This window comes from Falco naumanni, chromosome 3 (genome assembly GCF_017639655.2).
Source record: "Falco naumanni isolate bFalNau1 chromosome 3, bFalNau1.pat, whole genome shotgun sequence".
Classification (NCBI taxonomy): domain Eukaryota; kingdom Metazoa; phylum Chordata; class Aves; order Falconiformes; family Falconidae; genus Falco; species Falco naumanni.
In genome coordinates, this window is record NC_054056.1 from 19281031 (window position 1) to 19299799 (window position 18769).

The 18769-nt window shown below is 44.9% G+C and overlaps 1 protein-coding gene across 3 annotated transcripts in view; it reads right to left on the bottom strand.

Moving 5' to 3' along the window:
• Positions 1 to 18769, bottom strand: part of NFATC1 (nuclear factor of activated T cells 1) — a 111479-nt gene that overhangs the window by 15142 nt on the left and 77568 nt on the right. For 2 of the 3 annotated variants that reach the window (XM_040588070.1, XM_040588071.1), the window contains exon 9: positions 15829 to 16515. In XM_040588070.1, the coding sequence (XP_040444004.1) occupies positions 15829 to 16515 (687 nt within the window). The remainder of the gene's footprint in view (positions 1 to 15828; positions 16516 to 18769) is intronic. The other variant, XM_040588072.1, reaches the window with a different exon arrangement.

Here is an 18769-nt window from a genome sequence, read left to right on the forward strand (position 1 = left end):
TGCTAAGCAGGGAGATGAAAGATAAGCAGAGGCCAGCGCTGGGAGCACCCATGTGCTGCATGCATTTACCTGCACTTGGACGGGGTTCCCAAGGGTGGGTCAGACCCGTATTTGCTGTTTTCGTTCAAAACCACACAAACACATAAGAGTTAGGAACTGGGTTTTGACAGACAAAAATTCTATTTTCTTAAAAACTCACAAAATAAATACCTTGACTTTCTTTTTTCTTTTCTTTTCTTTTTTTTTTTTCAAAGTACGGACGAAAGGCTCTTCTGGTCAAGACACAGAGCAAATATTTACAGGTGCTGGGGAGACACCGTTTCCTCCCTTTAGTGTCTGCCACATAATTTTATCCATTCAATGAATTTTTTTTTCAGACATCTGCCAAGAGGAAATAACTTTGCTGTATTGGGAGTCTGGGAATCCTAGAAAACAATCTTAAATCCATAAAATAATTGAAGTGCAGTTTTACTGAGCTGTTCAGTTCGATTCTGATTTTTATTACAATGTCAACAAGAGTTTAATTTGTTTTAAAGTTTAGGTTCTTAAATCTGAGTGATATACGGTAGTTTACAGCTTGCTGGCAACAGCTACTGTGGAAAAAAAAAATGGAAAGTGCATATAAAGGCGGTTCTAAGTTTGACATTGTGAAAGCAGGGAGCAGTGCCAAGAGCAGCAAACAGCATGGCTTTCCCAATCCTGGCTGGCTTTAGGGACTGCTTGCTATTGACATCAGTCGCTATGGGATACATTTCCCTGCTCTAACAAATCTCATCTGGAGCCTGTAATTAAAAAAGAAATGTCTCAAAGTGTAATTTCTTTCCCTAAAACATTTACAGATGTTAACTAGATCACTAATGGTGTGAGATATCTGTGGGTGGACATCTTCCTCCTTATCTGCTGTGTCAAAGAGCACGATTTCTTTATTAAAACCAGTTCTAAAGGTAGTATCTTTTCTGTGCCTTTGTATATGGGGGTGGTGGTGCCTTTTTTCTAAACCACTTGCTGAACTGAAACGTTCAGAGGTGTTTTTCTTTATTCTTTTTCCTTTTTTTTCCCCTTTTCTTTTAGAAGTCATCTCCAGAGTCAGCTTGATTTAAAAGGTATTCAAAGTGGCTAAAAATGTCTTTGCTTAGCAGATGAAGAAGTATCCTGGCTGAGCTGTAAAATTATAACAATAATAATAATAGTGGTAGTAATAATAATAATAATAGTAGTAGTAGTAGTAGTGATGTAAGTTTCTTGCCCTAGTGGCTTTCCACCAGTGCCTTTGGCCGGCGCCCTTTGCTAAGCGCTGCTGCAAGTGTTCCCGGAGCCCCAGGTGAGCTCCTCTGCTTCAGGCACACGGGCACGAGCGGCGAGAGTGTTACGAAGGGATGGGCTTTAGGAGACGCATGTCCCGGGGGAGGCGAGAGGGGCTTCCCATGGCTGGTGAGGCAGGGTGCCGTGGGGCTGCTCCCAGCCGAATGCTGCTGGGCTCGCCCGACCTCGAGCATCCCCACACCCTGCGGGCGGTGGTGGCTGAAGCTCCCCTTCCTGACACCCGCCGCTGACACAGCTGGCTGCTTGGGCCTTTCCCCCCGCTGACACTACCCCCCCTCCGTTGGTTTGGTTTTTTTTTTTTTTCTTGCAACCAGCTTTGATTGGAGCCAGAGCCTGGGGTAAATCAGAGGAATTTCTAGATTTTTCTGAGCACTGCGAGCTCTCGCTGTTTTCCGGTACCTACTTCCTGCCATATCTAAAATAACAGCAGCTGCAGGGGCCTGATAGAGAAGAGCTCCAGGGGACAAATTCTCACAAATGGGGTGGGAAAGAAGGGGGGGGGGGGGGGGGGGGGGGGAAAGAAAAAAAAGGACAGTATATTAGGGAGCAGATAACACAGAGCCAGCATCAGATTCATTGTTGAAGCTGATAGCACCGTAGGCTGTGGATGTTGTTGTCAGAAGAAAACAAATCCTGTAAAATGGCCATGGGAATGATAAGTCTTCACATTTGCTGGGATAACAGAGGTAGCTTTACAGCACTTGTCCTATTGTATGGAGTATCGTGCCTTGATTAGCTAATGTCTCCGAGGGCCAGATAAGTGAGGATGAATGTTCTACCCCAGAAGCTTTCATGCTTTCTCTTTGTCATGGCTATCTACGGCAAGCTGCAACAGAAAGCGCTGCACAAGAAAGAAGCACCACCACCCCCCAGCTTCTGAGAAATGGAAAATTCTTGAAAGTATCCCGTTTTCCATGGAGAAAATGCATGGTATACCACTGTCATTGTCCCGTTATAGACCACATGACAGAGTGCAGCAACTCAAGAGACCTCCAAAATGGCACAGAGGGACCTCACACACCTGCACAACTGCTCCAGGAGAGACGTTTCTCCTTCCCACTGGCATAAAGGGGGAAGGTAGCAGGCACAGTGCCTTCATGCAAAATATCTACTACTCAATGCACATGGACGTAGGGCTCTGTGAGGTCCCCCTGGCTTCGACCTTGTAACCAACACAAACATTGCCTTAGCTGCCAGCACGCCCAAACAACCGAAGCGAGGGCTCTCACAGCCCTGCGACACAGTCACCCTACATGTGCAATAGGACAGTATTTCAGATTATTGCATGTGTCGCAAAGCTGTACATATTAATGCAATATAATCATTTACAGCTACTTTGGGAACTAGAACTTGTGCTGGGAACTACCAACTTTGGGGAGCTATCAACTTGTGGGCCCTTAAATTTTCACCCAGTATGAAGAGATTTTCATGCCTTTTTTTTAACATAGGACTTGTTTCAAGATCATTAAGTGATAGGCTCTCATGATGCTGAGTTGGAGCCTCATCCAAAGAGCACAGAAGTCTACAGAAGAATCCTGAGTCACTTCAGTGGGCTTTGCATCAAGTTATTATTAAACACAGGCAGACAGGTAAAGGTGGTCTACAAATGCACAAGGCGCAAGTCTGATGGCTTGGCAGGAGAGAATCAGTCACTGCATTGTAAACACCCTGTTTTGCTCATTATACCTTAAGATTATTGGAAATGTTTCACTGTTGACACGCAAAAAAGGCAAGTGGATCCCTTCTCTTCCTTGCCCGAATTCTGAAGCATACACAACTGCTCTGATGCCAGCAGGTTGACTTCTGGTTCCTACCACTGAGAGAGGACAACCCCATCTCTGTGTTCACTGCTGCGTGCTGGCCCCAGTGGTGCTGCATGCGGCACGGCTTGCTCCCAGAGCCCTGCCCACTTCCTAGGGAACAGTGGAAAACCATCCGCAGGGTTTAGTAGCATGTGGTTTTTCTTTTCTAGATTCTAAAACATTTCTCTCAGCCCAAAAATCCTTGCTTGAGTACACAGCTCAGCTGCCAGTTTTTAATTGTTAAAATGAGTAGATATTAAGCTACTTGGTTCTTCCCATCCCCAAAAGAGCCTCCTTAAAACACGAATCATCTTTGGTTCACATTCCGGTAATAACAACTAGAATTACATAAAGTGGCCAAGTTGAGACAGACTAGACAATATTCTAGCCTAAACTCATAAACCCTAAACTAGTTAAAATAATTTTTTTTACAAAAAAAAATATAATTCACCCTAGACAATAGAAAGAAAGTGAACTTGTATTTCTACGAAAGTAGAAGCAGTTAGAAAACGTGAAGTTTTGCCTAATCCTGCTTTAAGCACTGTTATGGCTGCGCTGTATTACATATGCTTATGGAGTAGCACATGCATGGTAAACTGGTTAAGGAATTTGGGAGTAGGATTAATGAACTTTCCTTTTACACTAGACTAAATCAGATCACAGAAGGGGATCAGTCTGTCGCAATTCTCAGCTTTTGTTCAAGAAAGGCCAGCGTAGCGAAGGTCAGAGACAGACTAAAGAGCAGCACTGCAATTATTTACTGACATGAGACTGGAAAGAATATCACATAGCTACATGGAGCACAACTTGGACTTCAACACATAGGAAAGAATGGTTCATTTTATGCCACTAATCATAGCCAAGGATTAAGATATTTTGGAAAAGCCCTATTATTTCTCATCCTGCAAACCAGGACTTCATTACTAGTAAATCATGAAATTTATGAAGTCCATTCATACAAATTAATTTCCTTTCCTGGTTTCCATTGGCATGTGAGATACAGATACATAATATAAATAAAAGTCTGTAAAGGAAAAGAAAAGGTACACAGAAATGTCTGTTTGTACTTAAAAGTGGGGTAATCTCGAGTAAGGCTGTAACTAGAAGAACTGTCCCCGCAGCGAGTACACACGTGCTTAAATAACCAGGTCTGGGGGCTGAGTAGGCAGGAACCAGGGTGGCTGCACTACACCTAGGTGGGTCTGCGCTGACTTACTCTAGGTGTCTCCATCAGGAATAACCAAAGGTAAATCCTCCCACCCTTAAGATTTTCATTTGGCAGCAGCCATGTAAAATCCAGACGTCTTTTCCATGTTATGAGAAAGATTCCTACTTAGACATCTTAAAGAAGAATTCTTGCAATCATTTCAGTGTCTCAAGGTGTGGGGTTTTCCCCCTGACGTGGTGGTTCCCCTCAATGGAAGTTTCTCACATGAAATTTAAATCTGCTTTCAGACAACTTTCTGAACACCAACATTTTTCAGAAAATAGGCAGGGGGGGAGGCGGTGGCCAGCATTGCTCAGGGGACCGTGCACAACGAAAAGCATGATACAGCCCCATCCAGCATCACATGCATCTGCCAGCTCCTCCCTGAAACAACGTCTAAACTGACAGCAGAGAAATTACGTTGGTCGTTGCAGAAATCTAGATTTCATCATCAGAGAAACCCTAAATATAGCCTCTGCAGCAGCAGGTATACGGCTGGCTGACCAAACGTCTTTAGGGTCACATCCATACGATCTGGCACAGGCAGTCCTGTCTCCTACCACCTTCCTGACTAACATTAAAAGAGACAGTAAACTTACTGTCAAACTTGAATCTCAAAAGCTCTTTTTTTTTTTCCCTCTGAATATTCACAACCAAAGAAATGGCCCATCCATTTGTAATTTCTTGGAAGCAAATCTGGCATCCCTACCAAAAGCCTGCTCGCCTTTCATACTCTCCTCTGTGCTGAGTGCTTGAATCCAAAATATTCTTTGCATTTAATAAAGTCCAGCCCACCCTTAGCTAATTGTACTGCCATGCAAGGGCAGGCCCTGTTCCAGTAAACTGGTTCAGTGGGGCAGGAGCTGCGGCTTGGGTGCAGCAGCCAGCAGGGCAGCAGCCCCGGTGCTGGATCTCACCAAACACACAACCGGCTCGTACAGAAGCGTGTGCATTTGGTTGCTTCTCTGGTGTAAGATGGTGATACTTCCCATAACAAAATTCAGCCGTAGGGAAGGGTTTAGAGAGGAATTTTCTCTTTTGGTTGAGCAGAAGATATTTTTTTATTTTGGTTTAAAGTATCAGAGTGATTTTGGTCTGGAAACACAAATCTTTGATGAGACACCATTCAGCCCAGGTGCTTTTCCCAAGTTAATGTTAAATATAGCTTTGGAAACTTCAGCAGATGTTCTCATTTGTTTCTAGTTCAATTTTTTTCTGCTACTACTCTGCCTTTATTTAAATAGCTGACTCTAATTGATTCTTTAATACAGTGATTCATCATGTGTTGTGAATCTTCTGTTAATTTACTTGCGACTCTGTTATTATTTCCCCTGATTTAACACATCCTGTTTTAGAACATCCATCGAAGTTGATGGAAAAATTTTTCATGGCATTTGGATCATATCCTAAATGTAATTTGAATGCCATCTTTTGAAAGTTGCAAAGTAAGGGGATTTCCTGTTTTATTCTTCAATCGTGTAACCTTGAGAATGAGCTTTTACAAATCCTCCTCCGCCTTGTCAAAGGCTGATCACTTCTACTCCTCCTAGCAGTATTTTCTTCTGGGTAATTTCTGAGTGGGGAAGAGCCAATGGATAATGCTTTCTGATCTTTGTCACTTTTGTTGAATGCCCTGTTGCACTACAAAAGAAGTCTTCAAACGGATACAAACCTTTCTCACTCCGTCCAAGTGACGTGACTGCATTTCCCCAAAGCGCACATCCCACCCCCTTGCTTTCTGCCGTGCTCCTGGGCTGTTTTGGGCTCCCTACAGGAGCTCTCTCCACCCAGCAGCAGCACCGCAGCCCTTTCCTCGCTCTCTAGACAACTTGGCAATACAGCAAAGGAACTCCCAGGGTCGTCCCAGGCTCCTGCCCCAGCGGCGCTGGGCCACTCCAGCCTCCCACCTCCCCGCAGTGCTGCCATCACGTCGCAGAGCCACACGCACAGGCTCCTCCTGCTTCAGCTCAGACCCACGCTCTCCTCAGCTACGTATGTTTAATGAGCATGTTGCTTATTTCATCACCTCCTCTGATTTTTCTCTATACTTAAATTATTTTGGGGCAAAGTAAGGTATTATTTAGATACACTTTTCCACAGCAGTCAAATCCTGGGCTATCACTACTCATTTGTACCGTTCCAGTTTTAGACAGAATCCTCTCTCTCACACCCACGCTCAGCCTTTCCCCTCTACTTCCAAAATTCATCTTTGCTCATCTTTTTTTTTATTTATGGGGATGTTATATTTAACTTTTCTCTCATTTCTCTTTTTCTCAAGCCTTCTTTCACTCTAACTACAGCACTGTGTGCCTGATGGAGGTGCAGCAGGTTCCTGACGGGCAATTTGACACAGCACATCCCATTGCAAGTCCAGGGTTTCAACAGAGTGTAGCGGTGCTTGCCTGGCCTGTAAAGTCCAGTCTGGGTTTCAAGGAAACAGTGGGAGAATCCCTGGAAAGTTCTCTGAAGCAGCCGCTGCCACCGTGTTTGTCTGCTGATGCACAAAGCATAGTCTGCCTGCAGTTGATTCAACAATATTATTTTTTTTGTTGTCAACAAGAGTGTGCAAAACTGAAAAAAAATAGGACCAGTTTCTCTGCTAACCTCTTTCTATATGACAATTTCACACATAGTCATTTTAGATGGAGAACAGTTGAACCTCCCAGTACTTCTGACCCCAAGACATACCACTGTATGGAGAAGATGCTTAGAGAAGCCGTTAATAGCTTGGGTAGATGCTCCAAGGTGAAAGCCCTCAAGTGAATAGCTGAGTCCAAGTGCAGCCTGGAGCATGATGAACACAGAGTTATCACAGGGGAAAGAAAAAAAAGCCAACTAGTAGCGAAGAGATCATCATTACCAGTTGTTTCAGTCTTCCAAAAGAGTAGCCGGATAGCAAAAGCTTAGATGCCTGCAAGACATACAGCAGCAGCAACTGCAGCTCAGAGGCACACAGCAGCATGGAGCCACATTTCGGAGCTGCAACAGACATGTCAGTTCCAAAACTAATGGTGCACAACAGAAGGTCCACAAGATGGGCTTCTCCACCTGACCACATGTTTCTAAAAGGTTTTACTCAACAGGCACCTGCAGGATTTTCAGATAAGTCAGTCATGGGTGGAAGAGAATTACATCACTCTCCACCACCACAACTTCAAAGAAGCAAAAGAATTAGCACACTATCTTACAGCTCATTACATACATGTCTGTGTAGCGTGCACACACATATATGCACACACATACTTTATGTGTGTATGGATCTACATATACAGGATTGAAATAAAAGTTAAAATAAACATTCTTCAGGTTTCTATTTTTGGAAGCTTCCCTTGTGACCCAAAATAGCATTTTTTTCTATTTCTTAAGTAATTTGCAGAAGATTTTATATATGAGGTGGCAATGAAACACGTATTTTCCCTGAAGCACTAGAAAAAGAAGTGACTGCTGGTCCCAGGGTATCAAAATTGATTCGTAATATCTACTACAATACCTGTTCTGCAACCCCAAAGATACGACAAGAGTTATGAAATGGAACAAATCCTCAGCCCTAGCCCCCACAGAAATCTATCATCCAGAGCAATCTGGACAGCACAGACATGAACAGTCAAATCTTGTTTTCTGCACTCTCACATGGCTGCAGGAGGGACAAAATTCAGTAGAAAAATCATGCTTATTTGTGCAAAGGCAAGGTAAGGGAGCAATGTCCTTGTGCGCATGTGATGCTTGGATAACATGAGCTGTACCTTGTAAGGGCCAAAGAACTTGCTCCACTAATTGCAGACCCTGATAGCCTGCAGCATTGCTCTTCAAGCCTGTCCAAGCACTCATACTGCAACTCATGTGCCCAGGGACAAGGCACTTTGGGAATTTCGACACCTTTGCAGCACCATCTCACTTCGCGTTCTGGTATTTGCCAGGCAGTAGGCTTCGCAGCGTGAAAATGTGGGAGACCCACTGAAAACATGGAGCCTGTAAGGCGGCAGAGGGTGGGCCAGCCCCCTGGTCTGCAGACAAACCCAGCCAGGCTGGCCAACGAGGAATGGGACTACGGTTTTCCTACTGTATTTTTTTCCTCACTGATTGTTTCCAGGCATTTTCAATGTTCAGACTTCTCAGGCTTCCTCGGTGACAGAGGAGGAGGGGAACATTTTGAGGGTCTGCTTTTTTTCATAAGCTTCCTCCCCATCTGGAGATAAGGTTGTTGTGTGAAGCCTGTGCCCCCCTTGGCCGCAATCAGCACTAGTTCCTCAGAGAGGAGGAAAGGCCAGGAGCCAGGTTATCGAGCAGCCCACTCCCGACAGCGGTGCTCAGGCCACTATCAGGGCCGGGACCAAGCCCCCCGGCCAGCCGGCAGACGCAGATGAAGCAATCAGCCGTGCCATGCCGAAATCTGCTAGGGAAAAACTCCCTCTCTGCCCGTCTATCAGCGACCAGATTTCAATGAATGCAGCCATTATGCTTTTTAACTACCAGCCATAGGCTTGGTCCCGTTCCCAACGAACCCAAAGGGAACGGTGTTATTGACTTAAGTGGGAGCAGAGGCAAGCCCTCCACTGCTCTGCGATCTAGCAGCAACCGCGGCTTGCTAGCGCCTGGCCGAGCGCACCGTATGTGGAGCCGGGGAGTTTGCTCATGAGAGCGCTTCCTCCGACACGTATGTGTTTGCTGGCCTGAGCTGGCAGCTCGCTCCAGCCCAGCTCCGCCGGGACGCAGCAGGGGTCCCTGTGGCACTCCGCGCCCCAGAGAAGAGGGAGGTTTCTGCAACAACTTCCCCAGAAGCGTTCTGCCAGGGCAGGTTGAGGACACGAGGGCACAGAGGCTGTGTGCAAGCCACGAGGCCACACCTGACCAGCTAACACTGCACAGCTCTGCAGGAACGGCTGAGACAAACAACATATTCCTAAAACGAATTGCATTGGAACAAAGCTCTCTCATGAAGCTTGCGCTTCTGCAAGCCACGTATTTTCCTTGGCACTCCTCCAGGCTTAAAAGCAGATGTAAATGTTACCCAGGCTCAGATATAGCAACTTCTGCTCCCCCAGTCGCCAAGGAAAACTTACAGAAAATAACCCACAAAACCTTTACCATTCGAAACAGCAATGCCGACAGCCATTGCTATGGAAATAGGAGAAGAGTCAGGCACAGGGTGAGAAGCGACTTCCCCAGCCCACTGCAGAGCCCCTGCGGGCCGTCTCGGTGGAGAGCAGGGGGTGCGGCGGGGCTCCGGCGGGGTTTGCTGCAATGGTGCGCGTGCAGGTGCGCATCAAGCGAACACTGGGTTTTCAACACTAAAAATACTCTTGAGTATCGAAACATTGCAGAGCGCTGCCTGCTGCTTTTCTGCAGCTTTCTCATCACTCAGCCTGCCTCCGCCAGCGTCTGCCAGCACCGAACGAGCGCGGAGTCACTCAGGACTTCGCTGAAGGGACCGGACACTTCCTTGAAAGCCTGAGACTCAAGGATCTCCCTGGAAAGCTAACTGATGTTAGAAGAAAGCAGAGTTTGCTGCTCAAATTCACGGCACGCTGCCGCACAGAGGCAGGCAGCTCTGCTCCACGGGCAGCCGCACGCCTGGGACCGGAGAGAAGCAGGAGCGCGCCCACTTTGGCCAGCTGCTCTGTGGGGGCTTCTACTTGCAGGCCCTCAGGGATGCCCAATTCAGCAAACCCACTAGGAACGGCAAAACCTGATCCCGCTTCGCGTACCAGGAAACCCCCCAGACCCAGACGTGCCAGTCCACCGACAGTCCGACTGGAACGCATTGCTTCAAGCCCTCCCTTACTCATCGCACGCAGCCCCAGCCCCGAACACTAACGACTCAGCATGTTTTATCACAGTAGCATGTACGCTTTCAATCATCATTAGAGATGAGGAGGGTCTAGGCGCAGGCACCACGCCAGATTAAGTAAAACTTTCCATGAGGAAAGCTATTTGTTTTCTCCCAGCGCTGCGAGGCTTGGCCAAGAGGGAGGGAGGGAAAAGCTCGCCCAAGCCAGACCAAAGTGTAGACAGTGTTACTGGGCTTTGCAGACTACCTGCGTGTTGTTCTAATGACATCTGGACTACTGGAAATCACCGAGTGCACTCAGGAGTTTTCAAAGGCATAATTGTGGCAGCAGCAGACTAAACTTAATGCCTCAAGACCCAATCACTTTAATCACGAAGCTGAGATGTATGAAAAAGGATACATTTCAGCAAAAGAATAATTCTGTCTGCTACGGTTCCTGTTCAAATAAACTATATCATCAAACCACGTGCATTTGAAGAATATAGAGGAGTGAAAAAAGAACATATGGTTTAGAGGCAAAAAAACATTCATATATACTCTATAGGAGATATATGGACTTGTCAGACATCTAACAGTTCAACACTGTAAGCAATTCATGGGAATGACATTAGCAATAGCTCATATTACATCCAGGAGTTACAGCTTTTACTGCAAAAGTTATTTTTAAAAGAGCCATGTTTAAAATGAAATGGCTGGCAGGGCTGCAGCTTTCAGTAACACTTTACCTGTGGTTTCGCCACTTTTACATACTTATTGGGGGCTTAATGCTCCCAATTTACCTTTTCAGAGTAAAATAAAGTTGCAATGAGTGCATTCATTGGCACGGTGCTATAAAACTCACAGCTGTGCAAAGACAATCACAAGAACAAAAGCCTCCTTGTTTTAAAAAAGATGATGATGTGTTTCTGATACTTTCTGTTAGCCACGTATCTAAACATCAGATACCTTTGTTTACGGCCTACGTATTTTCATCTTACTACACAAAGATTTATGGATCCAATCAAGTTGAGATCAGGATAGGGACCTTTATGAAAGCGTCCGTGTGGAGAGGAGGAGGTGGAATTAATATACAAAATTCAGACAAGAGATCTGTCTTTCCGATATTGTTATTCCAGTTCTGGCTCCTACACAGGACTCGGGGCGTTCTGGAAAAGAGTTCTTTCAGCGGCGGGTGGAACCCTGGCCCTGCTGCCGGCAGAAGGAGCGTACTGCCGACTTCAACGTGGCTGGGGCTGCATCTCAAAAGCTCAGATCAGAGCCCATGCAGAACTCGAAGAAGCCGAGCTCTTCTTCAGTTTTGGTACTCAGGCACATCTTGAGGAAAGAATCCTCCAGGATGCTGCTTTGCTTTCAGTGAAAAACTGCTTTTGTAAAGCTCTGTGCATTAATACAACAAATGGGATCTCAGTGTGCACAATACACCTCGAAATCTGCTGAGAGCACGTGTCGTACTTTTTTTCCTGTTGGTACCAATGTGTTTCCCCTTTGCCTGTTTGAAATAGCTTCATCTGTAATGAAAAGTACTTGCTTTGATGTTTCTAACGGCAGGAAATAATTTCACAACTGAGTGTCATTCTGCTGCAGGTAAAAAATTAATAGCTTGTGGGAGTGCCACTTACAAACTGAAAAATGTCTCTTGGCATTAGCATGCCTAACTGAACTCTCTCCATCCTGGTGAAATGAAAGGCTTGGAGCTCAGTTCTGTGTTCCACCCAGGCTACGCTAGGTCCAGGAAAGGGAAATGGGAACAGGGATGAGGAAGGTGGTTTCAAGTCACCTCCAGCATCTCCCGTTGTGAGCCTGGCCGGTTCCCAGCTACCTGAATATCCGAAAGCTGTGTGAACTCACACTCCACCACCTCTGGCTTGGGGTTCCTTCTACCACTAAGTAAAGCAGTCAAAATTTGGAAAAATTATCTGAGCCTGCCCCGGTCAACAGAAAAGAAGCAGGATTAGTTCAAGAGCAGACTAGCACAGCTTTTGACGCAGGTCTCAGTCAGAGGGCCGGAGAGAGGGGCACATTCAAAACTGAGATACAAATTAGGTAAATTTTCACATCCCCTTGAGAGAACAACTGGTGCAAGGGGCCAGGAAGAGTTCTCACCGGCTTGTAGCTTCCCCAGGCTGGCCACCTCATCAGGCAAAACTCCACTTCATGCCTCAAAAGCTGTACAGCACATCAGACTCATCAATCCCCAGGCAAAAGCTTTTCTCTTAAAAGCAATTACTGCCTGGACTTGCACCGAAGAGGTCGCTCAAGCCTGTCTGGCTAAGGATTGTCCACGAGTTCCACCACCCCACACTCCTCCCGGGTTAGATCTGAACACAGAATGTCATGTCACCCCCACCGTCATGGACCCTGCAGGGGGTTCCCCAGCACCCTGCCAGGTCCTGCAAGGGCTCCTGGTGGGACGGCAGGAGACAGCCCCCCTCCCACTGCAGAGGACCACGGGCTTCCAGGCTTCCAAACCAGGCGTCAGCGTCGCATTTCAACTGCTTTTAATCAACTCTTGCCGTGAAAGCAGCAAAGGGAGTCAGCCATAACCTTTGTTAGGAGGCTGAGCTCAGAATTATTTGAAACCAGCACTGGTATACAAGCCAGATACCTTTCAATATCAGGAGCATAGCCATAATATATCAGGTATCACTTTACGGGGTGAGTTTTAAATACATTCTACATGTTGAATCATATATTCACATACTGAAACGGACAGCACATTTAATGAGTAGCCCAGGTGGCTACTGTAGATTTTGATTTAAAACAAGATTGCCAAGACCAAAACTTATTTGCCAAAATGGAAGTCTCTTCAGGTTCTCCCTTTATATCGCTTCAGCTGCCCACCATTATAGACACAGAAAAATGTCATATACAGGATATATATTTATATAAACTCACTGACTGGTTTTTTCCATCTATACTCTGCAGTATAGATGGTCTATATTTGGATATACTCCAGACCAAAAGGAATGAATATTGCTTTGATCCCATAAGCTGAAACCAAAAAAATTCTGTTTATACCTGGTCCAAGATTGCTTTACGTATATTAGATACATAAATCAAACCTCCCCAAAGTGGTAGACAAGCAACCAGAATTTTACCAAATACAACCTGGCATAAACTGGTTAGATACTTTATTTGTGTGGTAGTCACAGGAGAATGTTAGGTGCCTACACCTCATGTTTCCTAAGCACTTTCAAGTAACTGCAGGTATTCAATAGCTAGAAGACACCTTGAAGATACACTTCTTCAATGGAGTGAAGCTTTGACAGTTTAAATATTAATGTCATTAAAATATTTTGTTACTTTTAAATTACTTGAGGGATGAGGGAAGGAGCTGGTATACTTAGAGGAGCAGGCAAGGGAAGCAGTCAAGCACAGCTGAACCCTCTCTGGCTTTCATGTTGTACATAGGTGCAAAACTTGAAAAAATACTGAAAAACGTTTTGATCATGCTGCCTGAAGGGATCGGAACTGAATCAGTGAGACAACGAATTAGAAAGAGGTAAAGCCATATATATATATATAAAAGAGTAACTTCCTTACTCATGGGTATGATTTGACATTCCGGCTCTCAGAATTTCAGAAAATGACCATACAACACAGGTATCCCACCCAACCCTCCAACAAGGAAAACACGTCATGATGGATACCATACTAACAAGAAACAATGGTGATGGCTTAAAAACTCCTACTCCAAAACAAAATCAAGCACGTGAAAAATGAGTTGCTCCTATTCCTTACGAGCCACTCTGCAAAACCCATTCCCCCTTGTTCCACAGCTAGGGCCAGAGGTCGGAACAGAACGGCACCAGGCTCAAAGGCATTGCCTGCACGGAGTGCTTTGTCTTTCCAGTGTAGGTCTGGGTGAAAAGCACCTACTGGGACACAGAGGAGCTACTGGTGGCTTCCAGGCAGTCACCGTGGTGGCCAAACCACCCTTGAGACTGCGCGAGGCAGCCCCGATGCCGCCCTTCCTAACTAATAGGGGAGCACGGGACGGGGGTATTTGACCAAGACAGGATGTACACGGTGGCTTCTACAACTACTTTGGATTCTCTGTCAGAGGACTGCGTGTCCAGAAGAGGGGACGGAAGAGAGACGGAGGTAAAGACTAAACTATTTATGCTTTGTCAGAGAGAATGAGCACTGCTGAAAAAACTTGAAATCTCTCTCTCAGACCACATGGTAGCAGGTTCCGCCGCTCCTCCAGGACAAACCTGAAGTAGGCATGACTGGAGCTGCCCCTTCGCCCCGAGCCGCAGTCCCGTCTCTCCGGCTGGGACCAGCCAGGGCAGCTTCCACAGGGCCATCAGAGAAGCCGTGCCTGGATTTTGGAGGGGTAAGGCAGAACCCACTTCTTGTGCTTTTCTATGAAAGACAGCTATAGACTAGATTTTATTTGTATTCTCTTCCTTCCGTAGATAACTTCCGGGTTCTTCCAAAAGCAAAATTTGGGCATGGCTTTCTGTTTTCATTTGTGCACATTTCCTGCTCGTTTTGTTGAAATTTTGCTCTGTACAGCGTAGCTATGTGGCAAAAAGGCAAGCTGTATGACGAAAGCCTTGTCACAAAAGATGTGTTATGCAAACCTTCAGTGAACTGAACTCCTGATTAGGAAAAATTCCTTAGACCTGTCTATCATGTAACCAATAATAACTTCTGTTAAGAAAAATAATTTTCCTAGAGTCAAAAAGCAAAAGACTGCTACGCTACTCCAGCTCCAAAACATTCATTTGTAATCCTAATTCAGCAAGCATCATGCTGTTTAAAATAGAATGACTAAATGTCCTTTTCTTAAAAACAGTGCGATGAATTGTCTTTAAATTCTCCCTGAAAGACAATCACATTCAGATGTTCCTTGGCACCAACTGCTTTCAATGCAGCCGTTTCAAAGGCATTCTTCAAATAGCATGGTATGTTATATAAAATTATGTGGCTATTGGAAGGGAACTCACGTACTGCATTAAGGTGAGGGTCCAGAATACTACTGGGATACTTAGCAGCAAGTGCTAAATCACAGTTCAGTGAGGTCACATAATCAAATTCCAGATTATCCCTTTTATTACGTTCAACTAATAAATCTTTGGAAACTAGTCTGACAAGTTCATCACAGCATTTTAACTTTTCAGCGGTGCGTGTAGAATACATATACATACAGAATCTTACAAAAGAAAAAAAAAGCAGCAGCAAGGCTACAGTAAGAATGGAAGAAAAAGTAGTCGCAATGTCAGATGCCACCAGACTGAGAAGTTACACTGAAAGATGTGCCTCCCTTTTTAATTTGAACCTTCTCAACTGAGGTAGAGCAGTTTATCATTTAGTTCCAGTGAAAAGATTTGCACATCGGACATTTCGCTGTATTATGGATGGGACAATGTTAAATATGTTTTCACTGCAGTTCCACAGGTCACTGGCATGGGCACAAGCCAAGACCATACAGTTAAACTTATTGCGACATAGCTATCGGTCATGCAGCTAGCTCTGTGGTCGCTAACAGCATCTAATGCTCAGATAATACAGTTTCATTATTGCAAACAAAATTGAAGAGCCCTTTCCCATATAGAGACAATCCAAGCAAAAGTCTGCACCATTCCACCAGGCTGTTAATCAAAATTTTTTCCACCAGGGTTCAAAAGGAGGAGAGGGTTAAGGGAACTTACTGACATAGCAACATGGCTGAATGCAAACCTATGCTGCGGAAGACTTACCATCATCCAGGTACATCTGGTCCAATTCCTCAGGTTCTCGCTTGATCGTTACAGGAATAGGGGCCAAATTATGATTACTTTCCTCATGCAACTCTGGCAATGACAGTGGTTGGGTTGTTGGAGACTCATTTCTGTGAACCTTCGGCAGTTGCTGCTGCTGTTGACCCATTATGGATGAGTGAGTTGGACTGCAGGACTGCAAATAGGTTGGCTCTTGGGTAACAGATGGAACTGGAGAAGAGGGACTGTTGGGATAGAGTGTTTGTTGATAACCAAGGGGACAGCTACTGCTCAGATGTTGACTCACCTGCGGCTGCAGCATGATGTGAGATGATTGCTCGGGGGAGCTTGGGTGCACAACTATAGACCTTGGCACTTCCTGAATGGTGGGGACACCTCCAGCGGGCTGCTGAAGTCCGAGGTGACTGTGGCCCGGGTTGGGGATGCACTTGTAAGGAGAGGACGAAAGGTCGTGCAGCTTGGGGCTTGCGTTGGGAGAGGGTGACATCACGGTGTTTCTCTGCTGACAGGAGGCAAAGCCAGCCACGAGGCATGAACCAGGGTCGGGGGGCATCATGATCTGCTGGCTGTAGTATGGTTTAGAGAGAGGGTTTAAGCCTTGGTTCATTGGTCCACAGGTTTGAGCAGGCTCATAGTCATCTGTGGGTTCTGTTTTTATAATTGGAACTGTTAAAAGAAAAAAGTTTTAAATAAACATGAGTTGCGTATTGGTATGATCAAGTTGGCTTGTGGCTAGGATACCCTTTGCAAAACAAACAACGTCTTGAATAAGACTTTGTGTGTCTTTTGCCTAGTTCTCCCACCCTATAAAAAAAAATGAATGAGTCATCAGCACAAGAAAGTCACAGCTGGTTCTAATATTGAAAAGGACTATTTTCTTTGGACTCTCCTCCAGCACTAATGTGCTATAAAAATCTATTTGCAAATAGCTGTGCTTCAGTGGAAGCTCTGGACCCAAGGGCTCCATGGATTTGTAGTAATCAAAGCAAGAATTTTAACTTGGATATACTACTGCATTTCTACGGCTACTGATGGCCCATTTGATAAATGTCTGCATATTCAGTAAACTGCAGCATAATAAGGTAGAGATGGGGCTTTCAAAGTTCCGTGAGAGCAAAATTGCAAAGATACATGACAAACTACTATGTAGAAGAAGTTTTCAATTATGAGGGTATTTTTGAAAGAGTGGGATTTGATTTGGTTTGTTTTTACATGATTGTGTTTAATCTTACTAACCAGCCAGTGGGTGTAAAATATTAAAGAGGCGGCATCCAACTCTCAGTGATTCCAAGTTGGATCCAAACTGCTAATGCCAGCTCCTAACAAAATGTTAACTCAGTCTCTGGCTACCAAGAAAAACTGACGCCTATTCTAGACCTCTGCTTGCTCTACCCACTGTTCCCAAAGAGGCTCTAACCGAGCTGTCACGCTGTGTCCCCACACACCACCGTCACGCGGACAGAACGACTGTCTATATGTCCACAATGCCTCTGAGCATCAACTTGGTCATGACAAAGGTAGAGATGTTTTCTCAAATCAAAGAAGAGATCCTTCCTCCAACCAATGTGTGTGGCTTTTTCACATCAACTTTCTCTCTCAAACAGGAGAGAGATGCCTTTGCTGCTCCTCCTACAACACAGGCATTGCATAGATAAAAGACACCCACTTTATCTATCAGGAAAAGTATAAATAATAGGGCCAAGGTAGTCTGTAGATGATTTTTTTTTTTTTTAGCCAGATAAAACTCTAATGCATACAATGATTGAGTATAGATGCACAGTGGCATTTATATTCTTCCCCAAAAAGAGATCCACAGGAAAAGCCATCGCTTGAAGGTGCTGTTGGAAATTTAGGGTGACACTAGAGAGTATCTTTCAGAATATTAAAATAACCGGCCCATTGTGATACAAAGTTATTAATGAAATGTCTTTGCGCAACTCAACTCAGAGTGCAGGCGTGTTGCCCGAGTGTCCCTGTACTTTTTATTTGCATGTGGTTTATAACATATGTTCTCCAGCCATTTACTATGTTCATGTACAAGTCTTTTGAACCCCTAAAAATGCACGTGTGTACATGTGTACATATAAAACCTCTTTTAACACTCACAAATTTTGCTGCTGGTGAATGCACTTCACTACCCTTGTTTTACAGTCCCCTAGCCTCCTGTTAACTTTGCTCCTTTTATGTTCTTTTACATATAGATGCTTGCAACACTTGTTTCAAGACTTCTAGCACCCCTAGTAAAAACATGTCTCTATATGTAACAGATGCACAGGTGCTGCTAGAGACAAATGTGCTAAGGATAATGGACTGTCATTGGATTTCTCATAATCTTATTTTCACCTGCTCGTGTGCTGCACGCTGCCTAGCAGGGCTAGTAACGCACTTGGTTGCAGAGAAGCAGATTCCAGGTTCAGTGACAGTTTTATAAAACCAATATCACACCCTTTATGAAAATGCAAGACCAAAGAAATGCACCTAGATAAACATAGCAGCTCAGATATTGTAAGAAAATACCTTTAACAAGTTCCTGAGCTAGCAAATATTCTCACATGTTTCATATTAGGTTCACTGTACTAGCACTAACCACAGCACAGCTGGAAATACGATGGTTGTTGAACACTGAATTTTCCCAATATATCACTGTTATAGAAACACCTGTGCTAAATAATTCCAAGCTCAACCACTGGCAATTCAACTCCAATAAACCCTGGAGTTGTCTGACTTGTTACAACCTAGGGAAGGGTTATAGCCCCGGTGGCAGGCAGGCTGCGGGCTTTAAAGGCGGCAGGTTCCCAGCCTCAGGCTGATTGTTCACTGTAGCTCTTCTGTGGCACAGCCTTGCTACTTGGGTTACCAGGCTCTTGTCATGTCACTTTGAATTTTTTCTTTACAAAAGCAATGCTGTGGGGTCTATATT